The sequence below is a fragment of the Orcinus orca genome, chromosome 2 (genome assembly GCF_937001465.1).
Source record: "Orcinus orca chromosome 2, mOrcOrc1.1, whole genome shotgun sequence".
Lineage (NCBI taxonomy): Eukaryota > Metazoa > Chordata > Mammalia > Artiodactyla > Delphinidae > Orcinus > Orcinus orca.
The window spans coordinates 191,099,022-191,123,009 of record NC_064560.1 but is presented as its reverse complement, the minus strand read 5'-3'; the positions used below and the strand labels follow the sequence as shown (position 1 = coordinate 191,123,009).

Here is a 23,988-nt window from a genome sequence, read left to right as displayed (position 1 = left end):
TAGAGCTTTTAACACCCTGCTGTACAATGTGGAGGGGCCGAGCCTCATCACAGTGGGTCCTGCAGGGCCTTTGTAATGATGTGCAGGTGGGGAGAGAAGGGGACATGCCTCCTCCAGGCCCCCTCTCTGTTCTTTAAAACCAGAGCAGCCTGAGGCAAGGGCTCTGGCTGAGGACTCCCTACCGCATGAGCCAGATAATAACTCAGGACAACCCTGCCTGCATCATGTGGCCTCATGGCTCTGAAGTCCTCTGAGACCATCAGGCAGAAACCACCAGAAACCCACCGGCTTCCCAGTGACGCTGCCCCTCCATGTGGATGCCCCTCTCCAGGGGAATGCTGGAGTAAAAACAGGCAGGGTAGCAAGTGCCCTTAGCAATCACTAATCCTGAGGCCTTGTGTTAGGAAGGATTCTGAGGCCATATCCGGGCCCCAACAGAGAGAGTGTGTGACCAGTTGATGGTACTTGCCTTGGACTCAGAAGTGGTGGGTGCATCTGTTTGCTATCTTTGATCTAGCCCCTGCTTTACAGAGGAGGAAACTGAGGCACAGAGCGGGCATCAACTTGTTCAACAGTATGCTGTTGATTTGGGAGCCATAGTCCCCAACCAGGCTGGTCCCCTGCACCTGTCCCGGTCGTGAGAACTGTGTTTTCATGAAAGGAGCCGCTTAGCGCCCATGGCAGCCCCTACGCTCTCAGCCACGGAGCCATGCCACACACAGCAGCGCAGATCCTGGGCCAGTGTGCGGTGCGGGCCAGAGCAATGCCCCACCGACTGTGGTCTGCACAGGCACGCGGGTGATCCCTCGGGCTCTGGCTCTGCCGGCCCCCCACCTCCCAAGGCTGCTGGTTTGGGCACTATTGGGGCCAAACCAAGGACCACTCCCCGCCACCAGTGCCCCCCTCTGTGCATTGTCCCAGGCAGAGGCCCTCATCATTCCATTGGCAGGACACCGAGGGTGTGCCAGGGACTGCAGCAGGCCCGGGAAGAGAGCCATTGGCAGGTAACCTAGGAATCTGAATGAGCTAGACATGATGATGGTGATGATTTTGCCTGTGGACACAGAACCAAAGACTATGTTGAAAAAAGGAGCAATTTGGTCAAACAACCAGTTGTTTTGTCCACAAGGGGCTCTGCTCCTGCTTGGTCTTGGCCCAGTCTCTGCCCTGAGGCTGTGATTGGAGTGGAAGGTACTGCAGAGGGAACCATTCTCATCCCACCCCTCATCCTGCAGGTGGGGCAGAGAGGCCCCAAGAGGAAGGCTCCAGCCCCACATCCCACGGCAGAGCCAGGAGCACAGGTCCCCCTGCCCTGGTCCCAGCCTCCCTATTCTCTAGAGCAGTTTGGACCCTCTGGGTAGCCACACCTTCCCCGCTCTGTTCTCTGGCGTGGGGAATCAGAGCATCCTTTCCCGTGAACTGTCTCCACCCTCCTTCCTTGGAATTGAGCGGTTGGGCCCCAGTGCCCATCCCCAGACATCACAGAGGTCTCTGGGCCACTCCAGGCTTCCCCCACAGCCTCTGTAGGTGGCCCTCCATCTGGGCCAGCTAGCATGTCCTAGGCCTGGGGACCATTCAACTTCATGGACCCAAGATGTGAAAACTGCAAAAGAAATGTCTTTATTCTTTTAGCCTTCTTAATATTTACAAAGAACAAGAAGAACAGAACTGAGATTGGCTTACACAGTGGGTGGCAGATGCACAGGTGCGTAACTCTGGCTTTTGGAACGGCTGGCAGGCCAGAGCAACGCCCCGCCGACTGAGGTCTGCACAGGCCTGCGGGTCATCTGTCGGGCTCTGGCCCGGGTGGAGAGGGGCCGGCCGAGCCCGGCTCCACCGCTCCCAAGGCTGCAAGGGCTGGCTGGGCAACTGCCTGAGAAGCCCCTGCCCCGATCCTGCCCTCCCCCTCCCCCCACACACAAAGGGAAGGCTCTCAAGAGGCTACACCACTGCCCAGCCCACTGCTCACCAGGAGAGCTCCCGGGGTCTCCAACACCCCTGCAGGCCAGCGGTGGGGACCAAGGCCCTCCCAGCCCGGCTAGAGGTAGCCAAAGACGTTGAAGATGGGCGGGGGCATGGCCGGCTTGGTGGGAATAGGCTTCAGAACCACGGGTCTGTACACTTTCTGCCCGGGGCCTTCCACATCCTTGCAGAAGTGGGCCAGCTCGCCGGGGGAAGCCGAGCTTTTCCGCCAGAGGCCCAGGCTGGGGAGCGGGCTCTGAGGCAAGGCCCCTGGAGGGCCTGGGTAGATGGGCTGTCCATGGTACTGGAAGGGGCAGCAGCTCCAGGCATTGACACGGCCCACCAGGGAGACCCCAGGCATCTTGAGTGGCTCCTTTTCAGCGGGTGCCCTTGGGGATGCGGGCACTGGGGCTGTCTCGGGCCCCCGGGGCTCCAAGCCCTTGCAGTGTTTCTTACCCTCATAGGGAGGTCCCTCCCTGGGGCCCAGTCCCCCCTCCAACCCCACGGGGTAGCTTTGGGTGGGCCGTGGCTCTTCCCAGAAGGAAGCCGGCAGCTGTCTTTTCCTCATGGGCACCTGGCCAGGCCTGGCAGCTTCTGGATCCGGCCCGTGTAAGGTCTGCTCCTTAGAGAGACATTCCTCCCTGTAGGGGTTCCCCAACGCCTTCTCCTTGCAGCACCCACCCCCGCCGGGGCTGGAACTGTGGCCAGAATCGAGGGGCAGCCTCCCAGGCCGGTCCTCGGACCCCCTTTTCAGGTGAGGCTCGGCCCCTCTGCCGGGGAGGCCCCGCGGGAGCCGGGAATACTTCTGGGAGAAGCGTTTGAGCTGCTTCTGCAGGTACTTGCGGTGGTCCACTGAGCGGCGGCAGGGTGCAGACTTGTCCAGGGCCGCCTTGATGTCGCTGGATGCCAGGTTCACGAAGTTCAGCAGCATCTTCACGTCGCTGTCGGATGCCATCACCAGGGGACCGCTGCACGGGGCTTTCCATGAAGAGGGCGGCTCTGCAGGCGGCTGGCGGCTCCAGGGAAGGGCACGGAGCTGACCTGGAGGGACACAGCAGCCGTTGGAGTCTCTTTGGGCAACCACACTCAGCCCTCCCCAGAGGGCACGTGGTTGCAGACAGTGGTGCTCACCGCAACACCCCTCAGCCCTAGACAGAGTCCTGGGTCGTGGGACGCTCCTTCGAGCCTCTAACCCTTCCCAGCGCATCTGTGATGCACAAACACATTTCGTCTTCTTGGGTCTGTTGCCCTGCACACGCAGCCGAGGCTCAGAGAGGTCGGGCGACTTGCCCAAGGCGACCCAGCCACAGTGGCATTGCTGGGGCTGGAGCCCACTGTGTCTCCCACATACCACGCCGCCGACATCCACAACCTGCCAGCAAGGTTTTCATTTGCTGAGCCGAGGCAACCGCTCCACTTTAAGGCAAGGCCAAGCCCCCTGTCTCCCCGGCGGTGCCCTCCTCCTCCCACCCCCGCCCCCAGCCCTGCTAGCATCCACCCCCCTCCTCAGTCCCCACGCTCCACCCACAGTTCTCACGCAGGACAGGCAGGACCCCTGTCTGGCACTCAAGCCGAGGCCTGCCTGGCGGGCTGATCTCAGGCTGTGGGCAGCAGGGACTCCCCCGTAGAAGCATCTGCAGCAATTTCATGCCTCCTCGGCCACCACCCGCAGCACCTCGCCCCTCCCCCAGGCCCCAGCCTGCCCCACGTCCCCACCCAGTGGGGCCTGAGACGCCTGGACCTCCACACTGACCGAGGGTGCGGGGCCCCGGGCCCCGCCAAGGTGGCCCGGCAGGTTCCCCGCCGCAGACCTGGGCCAGGCCCGGCGCGGCCGGCGAGCTCCGTGGTCCGGCTGGAGGCAGTTGTGCAGCCCTCGAGCGGGCTGAATGGAGGACGAGTCCCCGGAGCTGGGGGGCCCCTCAGGCCAATCAGGAGCGCCTCTCCAGATACAAAGCATCCCAATCAGGCGGCAGCGCCCCGTTCCCACATTCTTTGCCGTCACAAATTGTCACCATGGGGACCATCACAAAAAAGACAGCTCCCAAATGCAATCATTTCCCGGTAAATTTCTACCCTTCAGCCCACTCTCCTTCTCGGCCTCCACGCCCCTCCTCCCCTTGACCTCGGTTCCCTGATTTCTCGAGGGGGCGGGGGGTGTGTGTGTGTGTGTGTGTGTGTGTGTGTGTGTGTGCGCGCGCGCGCGCGCGGGTATGTATGTGTGGGTGTGCGCGCGCGCGCGCGCACGTTTAAAAAGTCCAAGATTGAGGAGGGGCTGGGCCCAGAAGAGATGGGCTGGCAAAGCTCCCCCAGACTCCAGGCCTACAGCTGCCATGCTCCAGTGCAGACAGACAATCGGATGGGGTGAGCCGGGGCGGGCTGCTTTCCCCGCTGTCCCTGAGTGTTGAGTGGCTCTCTCTGCTCTCTGTCTCCCTCTTTCCCTCTCTCCTCTGTCCTCTCTCTCTCCCCACCCCCTTCCCAAGGCATCGGGCGCTGGCAGGCCTGCGAGGGCGGGCAGCACACTGATGTTGGAGAGGTAGCCAGGGCAGGACTCTCTAACGAGGTGCTGGGATATCCATGGGAAGGGAACTGGAGCTCTCAGGAATCTTGTCTTTATGTTTGCTTCCTCAATTGAGCTGCACAAAGCCTGAATTGCCCATTCAGCGCGGCCGGACAAAAGGTTGGCGTTGCACGGTCCCCTAGCATTTGTAGTCAAACAGTTAGGGACTTAAATCGAGTCGTCATGATGGAGAAAGAGGTGGACAAAGCCCATAGAATTGCCATCAGCAAACATTTTCCTGTGTCATATTAGCCAGTCTCCATGGCTCCCCCTGGCCTGGGGACAATGGCACAAGTTTGCACACTTGGCTACTGTCACCGTGCCAACGCTGGCGGGGCCCGCAAGCAGGGCCGCTCTGAGCAAGTAAGGGAGCCTAGAGCCAGCCCCTGGCCCTGCCCACTGACGGCCCAGAGGGAAGGTGAGGCCGCAGGCGGAGGGAAGCTGCCTGGGAAATGCTGATGGGCGAGGCCTCCATGCCAGCCAGCTGGGTGGGCTCCCACCATCCCACGTTCTGCCTCTTCTCTCCCCTCCTCCTTTCCTTCCTCTTCCTTTCTTTTCCCCCTTTCCTCTGCCACCTTCTCCTCCTGTCCCTAGCCAGCTGACACCAACCCACACCTTGACATACAACCTATAATGCCAAGGACTCCTCTCCAAGGCTCCCACTCCCCCAGACTGGGAGCACTGGCAGGGCAGGAGGACTCACCCAGGAGTGGTGGTCCCACCCCCTCCTGCTGGCCAATAGGCAGCCACCGCCAGCACGAGGCGCCTGCCCACAGCACTGGGCTCCAAGCCGCCTCCTCTCTGGCCTGAGAGTCTCTACAGGCAGAATGACGGGTTCGGAGGAGAATTCAGTTTAGGCATTTATGAGCCAGTGCCCTGTTCTCTATGCCCTCTTCCCCTGCTGCTGAGATGAAGGTGACCTTGGACCGGAGCATCCTGGCTTATTGGCCCGTATCTGCAGCAGCGTCTGTGTGGCTGAGGGCTACACCGCTGTCACTGTAAACCCCTGAGGTTTAGGGGTTACTTGTTTCTGCAGCATAACCCAGCCCACCCTGACTGGTAGAAGCAAGAAACATCCTTTCTGCTCCAAAATGCCCTGCACACACACGGCTGGAGAAAACACTCTAATGCCTGAGGTCACCAGGTTAGGCTCTGGAACTGCTCTCATCACGGCTCCCCACTGCCTGCTGCCCGATGGAGGCTGGGTCAGCCAGTCTGATGTGCGTTCCAGTTCCTCCATAAGCCAGCGCCGGCCCAGGAGACCTTCTCCATTACTCTCTGCTGGGACACTGGCCCCATTCCTGCCTGGCCTCCGGCACACTCCGTGTCTGCTCCTGCCTGCCCCTCTCTCTGGAACGCCTTCTCCCTTCTAAGAGCATCGAGATGCTCTCGGGCCACTCTGCTCAGATCTCAGCTTCCTTTTAGACTCCAGGGCACCTGCGGTCACTCCAACCCACCTGATGCTGCCTGCCTGTGACAACATCCCCTTGCTTTTCAGCCAGTAATGGACCCTCGTCCCCAACAGGTCCCTGAGCTGCGTGGGAGTTGAGTCTGCATCTTTAAAAATCTCCAGAGCTCTTAACACTGGCTGTTCTTCCACCAAATACATTTTGAGGAAAGAGGGAAGGGAGGGAAGGAGGGAGGGAGAAAAACATGGGGTGAAGACAATCGATACTTGTAGGGCATCTGGTTCGCGCTGAGACGCATGCACGTGGACCGTCTCACGTGGCCCTGAGACAGCTCCGAGGGTGTGAGTGTGGCCGTCACAGAGGAGGAGCACGAGGTGCAGTTACTTTCCCAAGGCCCCGCAGCTACTAACCGGCAGCACTTGAACTTGAAGCCAGGACTGTCTGTGTACAAAGCCCGTGTCTGTCCCACCAGCCCTCACTGATTCCCTGAGCTGTCAGGAGGCCTCGCAGACCAGATTTTCTACATCAAGTCCTGGGTTCAGCTCTTGCGTCCTTTCGTTGGAATGTGACTTTCAACTTCCGACTCAGGAACATGGGAGCCGTGGCTATCGGTGACCAGGCGAGGGGAGCGGGGCCAGCTGTGGCTTGAACTGTGGCCTGAGAACCTGATCCACGGCCCCACATGGACGCGGCCGCACCCCAGGCCTCAGGCCAGGCCTCTGGCGCTGCCGGTGACCCCTGCTGGGGAAGGCTTCTCCGTGATTTTCCAACGGGCCGTAAATACAGGTGGAAAAACATCACTAACGATAATCATGCTTCCGTCTAGAGAGTCCTTCCACGGTCATTCTCTCATTGTGGTCCTGGTCCTGTGCAGGGAGTGAATTGTTCTCCCTGTTTACAGTTGGTGACGCACCCAAAGACAAGCCTCAGGCTTCTGCTTCTTGGGCCCAACTCAGGCAGCCCTGTCCCCTCAGCATTCTTCAAGGCCCAGCTCAAACATCCAGGAAGACTTCCACCTGCCAGCACTGTATGCGACACCGTCTCCCATCCCTCCATTTACAGAGTCAGAGATGAAGTCTAACCTCCTTGGCTTGACACAAAAGGCCCTTTGGAGTCTGACCCCTCCTGGGGCCCGGCACGGAGTAGCTTCTCCTTAAGTGGTTCATGAATTAAATACTTGGGCCATCCTGCCGAATAGAATGTATCCTTTGGACTGGAAGCAACTGCTTCCTGTCTAGTGTTATTGTTCATTGCTTGCCCCACCCTCCCAGCCTTGCCTGGGCAAGCTCCAGGTTCTGGAGTTCTGGAGTTCTGTCTGCCGGTTCATTTCTGTATCTCTGGTGCCTAGAATGGCCTTGGCACAGAGCAGGCCTTCATGACTGACCCTTGTGGCTGCCATGGTTGCACTCGATGAGGAATTCTGTGTTCCTTCTCGACTGTGTGTTCCTTCTCGACTGTGTGTGCCTTGAAAGCAGGAAGCTCTTTTTCACAATTGCATCCCCCTGCGCCAAGCAGGGGCTCTAGAAAGCTCTGTTGAAAGCAAGTGAGCTGTGCTGAATTGAACTTGAGGGTCCCGTCCCAACCATCTGCTGTCATTGCCATGCATCTCCTACGTCCCAGTCGTGTTAACCCCGCCTCAAGTTTACCCACGCTATTCATCACGAGGGACTCCATTCGGTACCTACTGTGTGCCAGGACCAGAGGGTGCAAGGGTGGGCGCATTTCACTTGCTTCTCTGTTCCCAAGGCAACTTACTGGCGGGGAGAGATCAACTTTGTCTTGATGATTAAGCATTCATCTTCGGGCCCATCCAGCGGTGAAACGAACGACACCCTAACTTTCCTTGGCTTCCCAAACAAACTATTAGGGACCACCCATCCAGAATCTCTGGATGTCATCTGACATGGTCCTCTTCTAGAATTAGCTGACACCGGTGCAGCCTGAAACTGAAAAGCTAAAGGAGGCAGTGGGCCATGTCTTGTGCCAGCCCAGCCAGAGGGAACCTAGGGAGGTGATCTGGGGCAGTGCGCTTTCAAACTGCTTTTACGCAGAGAAGCCCATTAAGCAATAGTGTGTGGGAGTCCAACATGTAAAACAGTGACAGCAGTGTGTGGTGAGTACAGATTGATTTTGCACACACAAATGCATACTTTCTACTTATTTTGCAAACAGTGGATTAGAGCAAGGAGTCTGTTTTGATGACAGGGAATGTGGAAATAAGGGCCTGTAGATTACATTCTGACATCAGCTGTACTGTCCAGCAACCCCCGCTCAGGAAACGTACAGAGGCTACGCTGGGGGCAAGGGCACAGTGGTCCAGCCGGCACCTCTGTGGATGTATGACGCGGACATCACAAGATGATTTATGTAACCTCCTTACATAATGGGAGTATTTCTATGAAAGACCAGCCTGAGGCTCGCTGTCAACTGTAATTAGAGCAGACGGGCTTCCTGTTTCCTTGTAATGGGAGGTGTCGGGTTGAAATTTGGTGCTGGGCCGAGGGTTTCTGGCCTTGGCGACCTTGCCTCACAACTGAGGCTGAACATTAGTCTGGCTGTGCCCTCAGAGCAGCTAGAGACCTCACGATGACCTGGAGAGGTCACAGCCCAGCTCAGACAGTCCCTGTGTCCTGGGCCACAGCTCGACTGCAGTGACAGAGACAAATGTCAGTGTGATCAAGTCCCATATTGGAAGTGATTTCACTGCATTATTATGAAGCCAGAAGGGAGACTGGCTTTGGAGATAAGACCTCTGAACTCTGCCCATACCTGGCTGTGTGATCTTGGACCAGTCACTCACCCTCTCTGGGCCTCAGTTTCCTGGCTGGATTACATTAGCAGCTCTCAGCCTCCATGTTGCACACATGGTCATTGGTGTGGGGCTGGTGTGTCACAAGTCAGTGTTATTTACAAACGTTCCAAACTTAGAAAGTGTGCTTTTTCCTAACATAAATTAGAGCAGATTCAGCATAATAAAGTTAGGTGAACTCCTTTGCATTCTCTTGTGCTTTCTGGAAAGTTATATGAATGAGCAGGTGAGTCTGAGGACCCAACTCTCCAGGAAGAGAGGCTAGAGCCTCAAATTTTCATTCATCACATGGGTTCTCAGGAAGGGCAGGTTTCAGAGAAAGAATTTTATGTTGAATGAGGTGAGAACAGACATCCGTGCCTTGTTCTTGTCTTGGGGGAAAGCATTCAGTCTTTTACCATTAAGTATGATGTTAGCTATAGGATTTTTGTAGATGCCCTTTATCTGGTTGAGAAAGTTCACCTCTATTCCTAATATGCAGAGAGTTTTTTTTAATCATGAATCAGTGTTGAATATTGTCAAATGATTTTTTTCATCAATTTATATGATCATGTGGTTTTTCTTGTTTAGCCTGTAGATATGGTGAATTATACTGGTAGATTTTCAGATATTGAACCAGCCTTGCATTCCTGGGAAAAACACTCCACTCAGCTAGGGTGTATAATTCTTTTCATATATTGCTGAATTTAATTTGCTAATATTTTGTTGAGGATTTTTTTTTCTCTTCTCTATGTTCATTGTGTGTATTAGTCTATAGTTTTGTTTTTTGTACTATTTTTGTCTGGTTTTGGCTTCATGGTAACAATGGCCTCAGAAAATGAATTTGGCAGTGTTTCCAATTTTTTTTTCCTAGAAGAGTATAAAATTGGTGCTAATTCTTCAAATGTTTGGTAGGATTCTCCCATGAAAACATCTGGGCCGGGGGATTTCTTTGGGGGGAGGTTTTTAACTACAATCTCAATTTCTTTAATAGTAATAGGATTATTCAGATTATCTACTTCATATTGGATGAGCTTTAGTAGTTTGTAGTGTTTGAGGAATTGATCCATTTCATCTACGTTGTTGAATTTATGTGCATAGAGTCATTCATAGTATTCCTTTATTATCATCTTGATGTCTGATGTTATCTGTAGTGCTATCTCATTTCATTCCTGATACTGGTGATTTGTGTCTCCTTTTTTGGTCAGCCTTGCTAGAGGTTTATCAATTTTATTGATCTTTTCAAAGAACAAGCATTTTATTGATATTCTGTATTGTCTTTCTGTTTTCAATTTCATTGATTTCTACTCTTTATTATTTCTTTTCTTCCCCCTTCTTTGGGTTTGTTTTACTTTTCTTTTTCTACTTCCATGAACTTAGATAATTGAGACTTTCTTTTCTAATGTAAGAAGTTAGTGCTATAAAATTTCCTCTCAGTGCTGTTTTAGCTGCATCTCACAAATTTTGACATCGTTTATCTTAAATTTCCATCGGGTCAGTGCGTCCTTGGTATTTCTCTTGATATATCCTCTTTGACCCTGTGATGGTTAATTTTATGTGTCAACTTGACTGGATTATGAGGTACCCAGATGTCTGGTTAGTCATTAGTTCTGGGTGTGTCTGTGAGGGTGTTTCTGGAAGAGATAAGCATTTGAAATAGTGGACTGAGAAGAAGGCATTGCCCTTCCCAGTGTGGGCGGGCATCATCTAATCTGTTGAGGGTCTGAATAAAACAAAAAACAGAAGAAGGGAAGATTTCTTCTCTCCCTGCCTCCCTGCTTGAGCTGGGACATTGGTCTTCTCCTGCCCTTGAACTGAACTGGGATTTACATATTCAGTTCACTTGGTTCTCAGACCTTTGGACTCAGACTGGAAGTACACCCACCAGCCTTCCTAGGTCTCTAGCTTGCATATGGCAGATCATAGGACTTCTTAGTCTCCATAATCACATGAGTCCATTCCTCATAATAAATCTCTCTCTCCCATATATATATGTATGTGTGTGTGTGTGTGTGTGTGTGTGTGTGTGTGTGTGTATAGATTAGATAGACAGATAGATAGATATAGTTTCTCTGGAGAACTCTGACTAATTACAGATGATTACAGACCCACTGATTACTGAGAAGCATGAGCGGTATGTTGATTAATTTCCGGTGCCTAGAGATTTGGGGAGTAATCTTTCTGCTATTGATTTCTACTTTGATTTCATTATGGTCAGAGAACATACACGGTATAACTTGAATTCTTTTATATTTGTTGAAGTTTGTTTAATCACTCAGGGTATGGTCTATCCTAGCAAATATTCCACAAGCACTTGAAAAGAATGTATGGTCTGCTGCTGTCGGCTTGAGGGTTCTATAAATGTCAATTAGATCTTGCTGGCTGATGGTGCTGTTCAGTTCTTCTACATCTTTGCTGCTTTTCTGTCTGGTAGTTCCGTCAGTTGCCGAGAGAGGGGTGTCTAAGTATTCAACTATAATTGTGGATTTGTCTACTTCTCCTTTCAGTTTTATCAGGTTTTGCTTCATATACTCTGCAGTTCTATGGTTTGATGTGCAAACATTTAAGATTGCTATGTTTTCCTGGTTGGTTGACGCTTTTAGCATTATGTAATGCTTCTCTTTATCCCTGGTAATTCTCTTTGCTCTAAAATCTACCTTACTTGATATTAATATAGCCACTCCTGCTTTTAAAAATTAATGTTTGCATGATATATCTTTATTCATCTTTTAACTTTCAACCTGCCTATATATTTATATTTGAAGTGAATCTCTTGTAGACAATATGTGATTGGGTCACTTTTTAACCCACTCTGCCAATCTCTTTTAATTTTTATACCATTTATGTTACATTAACTGTTGATACGTTAGGGCTTAAGTCTGCCATTTGGTCATTTGTTTTCTGTTTCTTTGGATATATCTCTCTGCATAGTTTTATTAGTGGTTGCTCTACGTATTTCAGTGTACATACATAACTGTTACAGTCTATTAGTTTCAACACGTTGCCATCATCTTACTGTTGTCCTAAATCAGTGCTTCTCTACCCAATGCCAGGCTCCTCCTGAGACCAACAAATTCAGAATCTTTTCTACTGGGGCAGTGGGGGGGAAGGTGAGGCCGGCCCCGGTATTTTTAAAAGCCCCCCAGGTGATTCTAATGTGCAGCCAGGATGGAAGTTCACTGCCTGGATGCTCTCTGAGACTCCTTCCAGGACAGATAAATTGGGCAGGTGTAGGTTCTCACAAAGCCTGGAAACATGTCCAGGTCTGAAACTTCACTATAATTCCAAGGCTAGAAGTCACTTAATACAGTGAAGTAAACCTGTGGCTGAAGTTAGGAGGAATGAGACAGACACATGGCCATCTCACCAAGGAGGGCTCTGCTCTTAGCCCATGCTCAGTTTCTCTAGAAGTCAATGCTCCCAATTGTTCTAGAGGCTGGCCATTCACAAAACACCTGAGTCACTGAGTGAGCATCAGGAGACTGGGGAAAGGCTCAGGATCCCTTCGCCACCATTCCTGGGGCCAATTCCCAGCCAAAGAACCAGCCTTTTATCATTTCCTTCACAGATGCCAACTGTTCACATCCATCCCTGGGCAGACATCACAGCAGGTCAGCACCCTTTCCTGCTGACCCCTGCAGTGGCTCTGTACCTTTCAGCAGCCTCCACCAATTAAGATAAAACCCATGGTCAATCCCTACCCAGCTTATGGGCACCTTGAACTCTCTTAATTCACTTTATATCATGTTCATTCTTCACCTTCCACTGCCTCGGATCAAGGTTAGCTTGGAACACACTTATCACGTATCTCAGTTACCTTATAGATCTAGCTTTCAGACTTCATTGGTTAATTAATTCCTTCTGGTCAGAATCACTGTCCACTCACATCCTCCTATGACACGTGGTTACATATCCTCTATTCAGGGGCTCAACAGCAGGTGAGTCTTTGGAACATTTTAAGGAAAAAGTGAAGGGCGAAGCCCCTGAGGGAGGCAGGAGCAAGGGAAGCACTCTGGGCTCACACACACCTGGAGTGGAAGTTCGCTCCACCATTTCTTAGCTTTGGGACTTCGGGCAGGTCACCTTATCACACCAAGCTTCAGTTTTTCTCTCTGTGAAACGGGGACAAGGAGAGCTATGCGAGACTCTTCTAAGGATAGTCAGAGCTCAATGGCTCAGTTCCAAAGCATTTAATGAGCACCTACTATGTGCAAGGCATTCTGTGAGGTGCTGGAGATATCAAAATAAATAAGACACCCGTGCAAACAGCCTAGCAAATAGACCTCTTACTCTATGCTAGAGGATGTTCCCAAAACGTCACCTATATTAACTCCTTCATAATGAACTGGCTGTTGCTATTATCCCCACTCTACAGATGAGGAGACTGAGGCACAGGCTGACTAGGCGACTTGCCTAAGACCCCACAGCCAGAAGAGGTGAAGCTGGAGTCCAACCCCAGCAGATTATTATGGTTTTATGGTTAATCATCATGTTCAATAAGCTCTGAGACTCAGGTTCTTCATCTTTAAATGGAGCTAACAGTAGTTCCCAGGCAGGGTGGATGATGGGAAATAGGAAAGATCATCTTTGAAAAAGACTAACATGGTGCCTGGCTCATAGTTAATGCCCTTCCTCACTTTTTCCTCCCCTCTGAGCTGGGTCCAAACCTGGCAGGTGAAGCCCACCTTGGGCATGTCTCACCCATAAAGGGGCTGATGTGACAGGAATGACACAGAAAGAGTGTCTTAGTACCCCTGTTGGGTGCCCCCAATGGACCGCTGCCCCCACATTCTCGCCACTGCCCCGTACTGATCCCTGCCACCCTCCACATGCCCGTCACCTTGACTGTATCTGGTGCCTTTCTGATGTGTCTCTTCACCTCATCCAGGGCACCAGCCAGGAATGAAAGTCTGTTTAATCTCAACTGCCAACTCGGATTTGATTGGTAATGGCTGGCAGGTGCCCCCTGGAAAGATTCTGAGGGCCCCGCAGTGCTCAGCAGTTAGAATGCCCTGATTGGCTAGTGGTGTCTTCTGTGGGCCTGGATAGAGATGGGCTAGGTGTCCCTGAATCCTGTCTGATATCACAGGATGCAAAGCTAGGGGTATGAAGCTTGACATTCTGGTAACCCAACCTCTGGGGTTTTCATCAAGGGATCAGGGCCCCAGAGAAGGGAAGCAACTCCCCGAGGACTCAAGTGCTCACACTTCCCAGGCCAGAGTTCATCAGCTGAGTTCACCAAACTGAGACTGGGGTGTTAGGCGTGCTGGAGAATGAAGACAGTGAGAAGTTTAGTGCAATGGAGAGGAGAGGTTGCCACAGGGAGTGGGGCAGGAAAAGGCTAGAAAGGAAGGTTGTCCTCCATGTATATTTGCATACAGTAGGCACATAATAAAGTGTGCTGAGTATATGATTTAATGAACAAACTTGAACATGGAGCAAAATGATTGGTTGGTTTCTGAGTCCTCTTGGGAACTCAACAGATAGTCACTTAACAACCTGTAAACAGGTGCCTCTTCAGTGCTCGGCTTTCCCAGCCACAGATCTCCCTCTCGCCTGCTTTGCGCAAACAACACACTCTCATCATCAGAGAGGAGCCCTTGCCCCCTAGGAATGGAATTTCCCAAGAGGAGCGTTTGCTCCCTGGGAATGGGATTTCCCGAGAGAAAGATAGTGGGCAGGGGTCTGACTCCCCTTGAATACTGCAATGTGCTCAGGGTTTTATATCTGCCATCTTGTTTAATCCTCGATGAATGAATGAGTGAGTGAATGAATGAATGAATGAAACTTTCTGAGGTGGGCGTTGTCCTTCCCATTCAACAGATTAGGAAACTGAGGCTTGGGGAGGTAGAAGAACTATTTCTTTTAACTGAGCTGAGCAGCAGAAGAGCTGGGTTTGACCTCAGTCTGTGTCTATACGGCAGCACCCCTCAGAGAAGGGGGGGCATTGTCCCCTCTTGTCTGTCTCTGACCTCACGGATTTCCAGCCCTCTGCTCCCCGTCTGGAGCAACTGTCCCACTTTGGCCATATACAGCGGACTCCTTTTCATCATCTAACTGCATTTCCTGACCTCTGATCACAACTCTGTGTGTATCCCAAATCCAACCCAAAACAACCCCTTTAAAGAATTCTCTGAACAAAGTCCACAGGAGAGGAACATTTGCATGATCAGCAAATGGGCTGTTCAGGCCGGCTTTGTGCATTCCATTCCCGAGGTCCCCAATGGGTCCTGATCAGGTGAGAGGGGAGTCAGAAGAGTTGCCACGGTGAATGCAGTAGGCCCCTCACCTCTGTCCCAGCACCGAGCCTGAGCTCTCCTGGCCATCGTCTCCCCCTTGTATTGCGTTCCTGTGCTTGGTACATGGTATAACCGTTCTCCTTGCTATTCCTCAGTCACCAGGCACTTGGCCTTTGCATGTGCTGTTCCCTCTCCCTGGAACTCCCTTCCCCTAGATCAGTGATTGGTAAGCCACAGCCCGCCACCTGCTTGTGTAAAGCTTTACTGGGACCCAGCCATGCCCATGCATTGACCTGTTGTCTATGCTGCTTTTGGGTGACAGCAGCAGAGCGGAGGGACTGTGACAAACACCAGAGGGCGTGCAAACCCGAAGTATTTACTATCTGGTCCTTCACAGAAAAGTTTGCCACCCCCTGCCCTGGATCTTTGCAGGCCTCGCCCCTTCACCTCCTTTATGTCTTGCCCCACTAGCCTCCTGGTGTGTCTTCTCACCCCCCATCCTATCCTCCTCCACTGGCTTATTCTTCTCCATCGCCCTCACCTCCGAAACACTGCGGCTATTTACTCACCTGCTTTACCGTCTGCTGCCACTAGAGGTCAGTCGCACGGAAGGCAGGAACTTGGACCTTGCTAACAGCTCTGTCCCAGTGCCTAGAACAGCACCTCACACAGGGTGCCGAAAAATAAGTTCTCAATGAATGAATGTGTCCCAGACTCCTGGGCATGGGTCTGGCCCATACCTCTGGGCCTCTGCCTCAGTTTCCTTTGCCAGATCTCTTGCCAGGTCTCTCCCCAGGGAGGCTGAGTCCCATGATGAATGGACGCTGTCCCCAGGAACATCCAGCCTGGGTTCAGGCAAGCCCTGTACCACTTCCATTGCATGAAGGTCTCATCGTATTAAAAACATTTCCAAAGACATTCTAAAGTGTCTTTTGAAGGTACAGAAATGGTGGTATTTTAAATGTTTACGTGTGACAGAATAATGCTCTCCTAACACAGAAAAGCACTGCAATATAATGGTGCAATTTGCAAGATAGTTACAGGGTTTATTTTCAATTTTAATTAATTAAATTCAGTTAAAATATTAATTAACCTCTATTAAAGTAAGCTAAAATAATTAATTTTGAAATAATTAAAATGAATGTTAACTTAGATATTAATGAATAGTGCCCAGGAGGACACAGGTGAATGTTGGAGAATCACTCTTGTTTTTTTGTTTTTTCTTCAATCCTGTCAAATGGTCATCTCATTGGAGGGAATGTCCAAAGCCTGGACCAAAAAAAAAAAAAAAAAGAGTCCCAAACCTCAGTGCTGGGCAACTTCCACTGAGGCACCTGGAGCAGCGCAGGAGGGTCTGCCTCGGCGTCATCTTCACCTCCACTCCCACCCAGCCTGCCCCTGGGCCCCTGTGAGCTCCTAGCAGATGCCTCCTGTTGGGAGCTGTTGCTCCCTGAGACCAGAAAGCACCAGCCAGAGCCTTACTTCCACTGTAAGGAGACACACTGGGACTCAAGTTCACTCATCAAATCCTCCACTTGTGCGGGGCGGAGGACAAGAGCTGCGCCCTGGGGCAGCCGGATCTTCTCCTGGGTAAGCAGTTGGCCCAGAGAACATAGTTTTGATGGCTAGTTGAGTGGTGGTCATAATTTCTTCTGCAAAGACAGTGCATTTTTGCTTTTTTTGTTGTTTGTTTTGTTTTGTTTTGTCTAGTTTGCATTATGCAGGCCTCTCATTGTTGTGGCCTCTCCCGTTGCGGAGCACAGGCTCCGGATGCACAGGCTCAGCGGCCATGGCCCACAGGCCCAGCCGCTCTGCGGTATGTGGGATCTTCCCGGACTGGGGCACGGACCTGCATCCCCTGCATCAGCAGGTGGACTCTCAACCACTGCGCCACCAGGGAAGCCCTGTTTTGTTTTATTTTTTGGCCACACCACGTGGCTTGCTGGATCTCAGTTCCCCGACCAGTGATTGAACCTGGGCCACGCAGTGGAAGTCTGCAATCCTAACCACTAGGCCACCAGGGAACTCCCATAGACAGTGCATTTTGTATATGAAAGCCCTGTTGACTGGCTCTTTACTTCCTGTCTTAACTGCCTGCCAGGACCCTAAGCGCTCTTGTGAGTCTCTTTCTCTCCATCAGATACCTTGAACCACAGGACAGAGGTGGCAGGGACCTTGGAGGCCATGAGAAACCCCATATGGAGGTGGAGAGAGAGGGCTTTGGAATCACAGCCTCCTTTCTGCCACTTATCACCTGGGTGACCAAAGGAAAGCCACTCAAGCAATCTGAGCCTCAGTTTCCTCCTCTGTCACCTACTTGTCATGCCCTTGGAGGAGGCCCAGGTAACACGGGCGTGTGCTTAGCCCAGGGCTGGCTGGTGGTCATTTCCCTTTGTGAAGGCCATTCATTTTATCCAAGCCCCTTGTTAATCGGATGAGGAAACCGAAGCTGAGAGGCGAAATGACTTGCCCAAAGCACCCTTGTGTATGAGCGGCATGAAGAGCCTCCCAACTCCAAAACCAGCGCTCCCACCCTCTCTTCCAAGCCCCTTTCCTGCACCATGTGTTGGTCTGGAGAGGAAAGTGCAGGATTCTTCTGTGGGCGCGTGGCTTTGGCATCAAGGGGCCACGAGAGGGCGCCCTCAGATTTGCTCAGGGTCTCCAGCATTCAGGGCGAGCGAGCCTTTAGGTCCATCTGCCCCAAGGTTTATGGCCTCCCAGGCGCGCAGCCCATGCTCCTGCCCCTTCAGGACTCTAAAGGGAGCCCTCCACGTCCCACCCCACCCCAGCACCTTGAAGGGATTCCAGAGCCCCTGCTTGTCTCCCTCTCGCCTCCACCCTCCAGCCCCTCCACCCCAGGATTATCTAATCTCTGTTTCCTGAGTGGTCTTGGGATCCTCGGGAACCCCGCATTGTTTTTGTCCAGCAGGGGCTTCAGGACCACAGTGATGCTGTTTGCTCGTTGCTTCCACCCACACCCCCATCCCTCTACCCACCCACATCTGCTCAGCACCAGCGGGTGGGCGGGGCCAGGCCTGGGGGATGGAGGAGGGCCCAGGGGCGTCATCCATGGGACACCGCCCCTGCCTCATAGAGGGAACATTCCAGGAGGGGAGCAGACTTAGCTACAGCCCTGATGACAGGATGCTCTCCAGTGCCTTACTGCGAAGCAAGCAGAGGGGCCGGGGGTGGGAGCCCCAGGGCGGGCTTCTGGAGGCCGGTTCTCCTGATTTGAATCCTAAAGGAAGCAAAGGAGTTGGCCAAGTAAAGAAGGCCCCCGGTTCAAAACAGCCACGAGGGGAGACCCTTGCCTCTGGGTGAGGACCCCCACTCTGGACACTTCCCCCCATCTGTAAATGGGAATAATAATTAACACCTACTCTGTGTCTTCTTAGAATGAAAGAAGGCGCAATGACTGAAAATGGAAGCATGTTGGAAACTCTAAAAAGCCATGCCAACCTGGGGATATATATTTCAGCACCAGTGTTGGCATCATTTGCAGGGCTATACCCAGTAAGCCTCCAGTTCACGGTCCCCAGCACACACCCTCCCTCCCCTGACCTGCTGGCAGATGCATTTCCTGGGTCCCTAAGGACATTCCCCTCAGGGACCCTGCTGCTGACCGCACCAAGGCTGCCCACTCCTCTTCCCTACCTTGCCTTTTCCCTGAGTCATTGTAAGGTCCTTCCTAAGGCCTATTAGAATAAAAGCAGGAAGAAAGGCAAGCCAGCCTCCCTGGAGGCCATCCTGCAGCTCTTAGAAGACTAAAGAAATGATCTTTAGACTATGGAAATGATCCCAGGCGACTATGGGCACTGTGCCCCCTGCACCCCAAGGGTGCTGGCCAGGAAGACCTGAGTCTGGGGTGAGGAGCACTGTTTGAATGTTGGCATTGCCCCATCGCCCCTTTTCCATCTTTTTAAACCACACAAATGACAAGCGATTTCCAAATTTCATTCTCCAAACACAGTCCTCCTGGTCTGGGGTATGGGTAGAATGAGAGGTGAGCCAGCGGGATGCTGCAGCCGCCCCCTCCATGTGCCCAGTGGACCACTTTAAACATCACAGGAAGCATGCTTACATTCTAAAGCCTGAAGTTCTCTTTGTTTTGGATTCTCTCCTCACCTGGCCATGTATCACCGAGTGTATTATTCTCCACTTCTCCCAAATACATTCCCCTCCCAAAGAGCAGGACGGAGTCATCTGGGATCTCACCCAGGTGGGCAGGAAGGCATTGCCAGAGACCAAGCAGCCTCTCTGGGGGCTCTGGTTGGTCCAGGAGCCCCCCTGCCCCCGGGTGGGAGGCCTGCTGAGGGTCCTGGGCAACGGATCCAGGATCAAGGGGTCAGCAGGGTTTGGGGAGGGCCTTTCTCTTCCTGGTCAAGGAGGAGTGGGACCACCACCAGTGCTTTGAGAGGCTGGAGGTTCAAATACCTACCCTGCACCCTTTCCAAACCTCTTCCTATGGAAGCCACCCTAAATGCCCATTTTAACCAGACTTCAGCTGGATTTGAATGTTGAGATGATCACACAGGTCAGAATTTTTAGAAAGTCTAATAACACTCAGAGACACACTTAAGCATTGCTGGTGTGCGTGTAAATTGGCATCAACTCTTTGGAGAATCCTTCAGCAGCATCTATTAAAAGTGAAGTGGGTTTGCCCTTAGACTGAGCAACTCTACTCCCAAGAGTCAGTTTTACAGAAATATGTGCACATGAATTGTGCGTGAAGATGTTTTTGGAAATCTTGTTCGCGCTCAAGAAACAAACAAAAAAACAGACAAAGACAAAAACCCCAAACACTTGGAATTTATACAGTGCAGTAGTGCTGGAGTATGGAATGTTCTACAGCTACTGAAAAGAATGGCCTAAACCTACAGGTGCTGACTTAGAAGGATCTCAAGATGGATCATTTCATGAAAAAAAAAAAAGGACAGAATTATGTGTATAGTGTGACCCCATTTGTGGTAAAAAAAAAGAAAAGAAAAGAAAAGAAAAAAGTAAAGGTAAAATAAAGTAGAAGGGAATGCTGAGGAAAAGTTTGGAGGGAATATACCCCAAACTGATAACAGTGGTGATTTATGAAAGATTGTAGGGGTGGGAGAGGGTTGAAGAAGATTTCATTTTTCAGTTCATAAACATTCATATTATTTGATTTTTTTCTTAATGAGCACGTTTTTATGCACAATGTTTTTGTCCCATATATACTGGGCTGGCCAAAAATTCGTTCAGGTTTTTCTGTAAGATGTTACGGAAAAAGCAGAACAAACATTTGGCCAACCCAATATAATAAATATTATATATGGTTTTGTGCTGAGACACCTGCCTCAGAATGGTCTTGCGCAGAACTTTTGAAGTAGGTTGACACTAAAATCATTCATTCCCCAAACATTTCCTGTATGAGCCCCTGTCTCCGTGAGCTCTGTGCTGGGTGCGGAGGACAGGAGGGACAAGGCCCCACAGGGAAAGGCACGTCAACAGATAAGGACCTTACAGCCTGTCAGAAGCTGTCATAGGTGTTTTCCCGGGCACAGCAAGGACAGGAAGCAGGCGAGGTCAGTTTCCCTGGGTGAAATCAAGGGATGCTTCCTGGAGGAAGTGAGTACAGTCTTAGAGATGACCGGAGTGTATCAGATGGACCAGTGGGAATGCAGGAGCCTTGGGGGGGAAAGCATTCCAAGAAGGGAGATGTATCTTGCATATTAAGGACCACAGGGGGAGGTGGTGGGCAATGGGGCTCGAGAGGGGGCAGGGACAAGGACAGAGGTGGGGCTCACCTCTCTCAACTCCTAGCTGTTTCTCTGACATGTAGGAACTCAGCCAGCAGCCAGCAGAGGGCACTCGAACCTCCTCAAACGCCTGCTGGAACAGTTGGTCCAATGGCCTAGGGTGGAGGACGCTGGGTTCTCAGGGCCCGCACTGGGTGCTCAAGGCAGGCGGGAGGATGTGGGTCGTGGGGTGAGTAAGACCCTGGCACGGACGATGAGGGCACAGCATGAAGAGTAGGGGTGCACGAGGGGCCACGGGGCCACAAGCCAGGCACTACAGGGGCATTTCCAGCCTTGACTCCCGAGGCAGAAGACAGCCCCACGTGCGGTGACCTCACAGATGATGCTTTCCTTTCCAAATGCATGTATCTGACTTTAAAAGCAGAGTGGACTTGGACGCTTGCGAGTCGGGCTTGTAGCCGGGAAATGAATGGCTGGAGTCGACAGCGCGCTGAGGGCTGGGCCACCACCCCTCCCCATCCTGTCTAAGCTTCTTCTCAGCTCCTCCCACGTACACGCTCCAGGTGCCTGAGTTCCCAGCCCTGAGGACTCCCTGGTCATTCCGCCTGACACCCAGCAGATGCACCTGCGGCGCTGCTCTGTGCCTGGGCTTCCCCGGATGCTGGGACACAGCAGGAACCGGGGAAGGCCCAGCCTGTTCCATCATGTGCCAGAGACAGACCCTGAACACATCAGGGCTTCTGGCAATGATGGGCCCCACACAGGGCATTAAACAGGGCTACCAGGGGCTTCCCTGGTGGCACAGTGGTTGAGAATCCGCCTGCCAGTGCAGGGGACACGGGTTCGAGCCCTCGTCCAGGAAGATCCCACATGCCGCGGAGCAACGAAGCCCGTGCGCCACATCTACTGAGCCTGCGCTCTAGAGCCCGCGAGCCACAACTACTGAGCCCACGTGCCTAGAGCCCGTGCTCCGCAACAAGAGAAGCCACCGCAATGAGAAGCCTATGCACCGCAACGAAGAGCAGCCCCTGCTCGCCGCAACTACAGAAAGCTCGCGTGCAGCAATGAAGACCCAATGCAGCCAAGAATAGATAAATAAATAATATCTGTTGAGGGGGTGTCCATCGTGTTAGTGGTCACTGCAGCAATTTTCAGCTTCTTTATCAAGGATGTTGGGTCTTCCTGGGTCGTCTCTGATTTGGTGAGAAGCTTGGTCTCTCTGACCCTGGCAGGGAGGATGTCACCATGAACAGAAATGCAGGAGAAAGGAAGGCAGCCCCAGGGGAAGGATCCACTTCCAGATGTGGCCCAAAGTGGGAGCCTCAGATCCCAGACCCAAGCCTGCCCTGGCTCTGGAGCCCCCATCAGCCTCCATGGCCAAGGAGAGTTACACATGCGTTGTCCCCTAAAGATGCAAAAGAATAGAGAGTGAAAAGAGACTCTCACACCCTCCCCTGCCCCAGCCTCCCAGGTTCCCTCCCTGGAGGCAGCCACATTTCCAGTTCTTGGCATATCCTTCCAGAGGTGGTCTAGGCAGCTCCAAGCTGCCAGTGTAGACACGCATGTTCTCCTCCCGTCTGTGTACGTTTGTCCGCAAAGGGCAGCACACTCCGTCTGACCACGGGTCTGTGCTAACGTGTTCTACTGACTTTATTTTAGTGATTAGTCCACAGCAGTTTGTAAATGAGCTCCTGCATAAAGGCAGGCTCTTAATTGGTCTCCCCTTCCTGAAGCCAGGATTCTGTTTCCAAAGCAGCTATTCCAAGCCATGGTCCTCAAATGCCCCTGTAAAATCCTGCTATTGGGAGGTCTGTTGCCAATTAATTGTAACAACTAGTACGTAAAGCACCAAAGCTTTGTGAATGATTTAATTGTTTTTCTGAATGAATGTCAGAAGATTTAAAGTTATTGCTCTAATAATACAAAAATGGGTTAGGAATCTTTTGGTTGCCTGTAATAGAAACAGTCCCAAGCTGTCTTAAATAAAAGGGAGAATTTATTTGCTCTTGTAAGCTGAGAAGTCCATAGTAGTGTCAGCTGCAGGTATGGCTGGCTCCAGGATTCAGACAATGTATGTTATCAGGACCAGGTTGTTCTCTAACTCTTCCACATCCTCCCCTCTGTAGCTTAGGCCCCAGGATTCGCCTGTAGCAGGATGGCCATCAGTTCTGTCCCTACCTCATCTCAGTTTCCAGGTCTAGGAGGTAAGAATAAAAACCTCTTTCCCAGAAGTCTAAGTGAGAATCTCACTGTCTCTGTATTGATTAGACAAAGCTAAACTGCAGTAACAAATAGACCCCAGAATTATGTGAAAACAGTTCAAACTATTAAATTGTATTTCACTCTTGTGTAATATCCATGGTGGGTATTCCTGGTCCTTCCTCCATATGGTTGTTCAAGAATTCTGACTCTTTGTATCTTGTGATTCTGCCATTGTCAGGGCAAGAATCTACAAAATTTTCCTGTAAAGGGTCAGATGGTACATATTTAGGCTTTGTAGTTCTCTATCACATCCTTTCCTTCTTCTTCGTTTTGAAACCTTTCTTAGCTTGTGGATCAGGCAAAAATAGGCCCACAGGCCAGACCTGGCTCACGGGCCTTAGTTGGCTGCCCCCTTGCCCTAGAGGCTTGTCATCTGTATCTAGACAGTGGAAGGGAAAAGAAAAACAAGTAGGTGACACACCCACTTCTTCCAAGTCTTGGCCCAGCAGTGGCACAAGTCACTGCAGCCCAGACTCCATTAAGTAGCCCCAGCCATGGGGCCACACCAAGCTTGGCATCTGCCCAGGAAGAAGAGGAAATGAACTTTTGGTGAGCAGCCAGCAGTCCCTACACAGTCTCATTGGCTCTTATAAGGTCACATGATTATCTTTTAATGAATCTATGGGTGTATCAGCTAGTTTTTGCTGTGTAACAAGCTGTATCAGGTTACTAGGGCCACCATAACAAAGTACCACAAACTAGATGGCTTAAAACAACAGAAATTGATTCTCACAGTTCTAGAAGCTAGAAGTCTGAAATCAAGGTGTCAGCAGGCCGTGCTCTTTCTGAAAGCTCTAGGGGAGAATCCTTCCTTGCTCTCTTCCAGCTTCCAGCAGTTGCCAGCAATCCTTGGTGTTTCTTGGCCTGTGGCTGCATCCCTCCAATCTCTGCCTCCATCTTTGCATGACCTTCTCCTGGGTGCCTCCTCTGTGTGTCTGTATCCGAATCTCCCTCTCCTTTCTCTACACAGGCCTCAGTCATTGGATTTAGGGCCCACCTCAATCTTGTATGACCTCATCTTAACTTTATTACGTCTTCCAAG

At 51.7% G+C, this 23,988-nt stretch overlaps 1 protein-coding gene across 2 annotated transcripts; it reads right to left on the bottom strand.

The window, feature by feature from the left end:
- Nucleotides 1-1,597: 1,597 nt before the first annotated feature.
- On the bottom strand, nucleotides 1,598-4,064 carry FAM181A (family with sequence similarity 181 member A). 2 transcript variants are annotated; one of them, XM_033435828.2, is made up of 2 exons: nucleotides 3,716-4,064; nucleotides 1,598-3,003 (listed from the first exon to the last, which is right to left on the bottom strand). In XM_033435828.2, the coding sequence occupies exon 2, from the start codon at nucleotides 2,915-2,917 to the stop codon at nucleotides 2,039-2,041; it is 879 nt and encodes a 292-aa protein (XP_033291719.1). In that variant the 5' UTR covers nucleotides 2,918-3,003; nucleotides 3,716-4,064; the 3' UTR covers nucleotides 1,598-2,038. The 2 variants fall into 2 exon arrangements, with proteins under 2 accessions (XP_033291719.1, XP_049561584.1); XM_049705627.1 differs by having other exon boundaries at nucleotides 3,774-4,064.
- Nucleotides 4,065-23,988: the final 19,924 nt, after the last annotated feature.

What these genes read in the sequence shown, in the direction of transcription:
- FAM181A (XM_033435828.2), bottom strand. Translation starts at nt 2,917, where the DNA reads ATGGCATCCGACAGCGACGTGAAGATGCTGCTGAACTTCGTGAACCTG.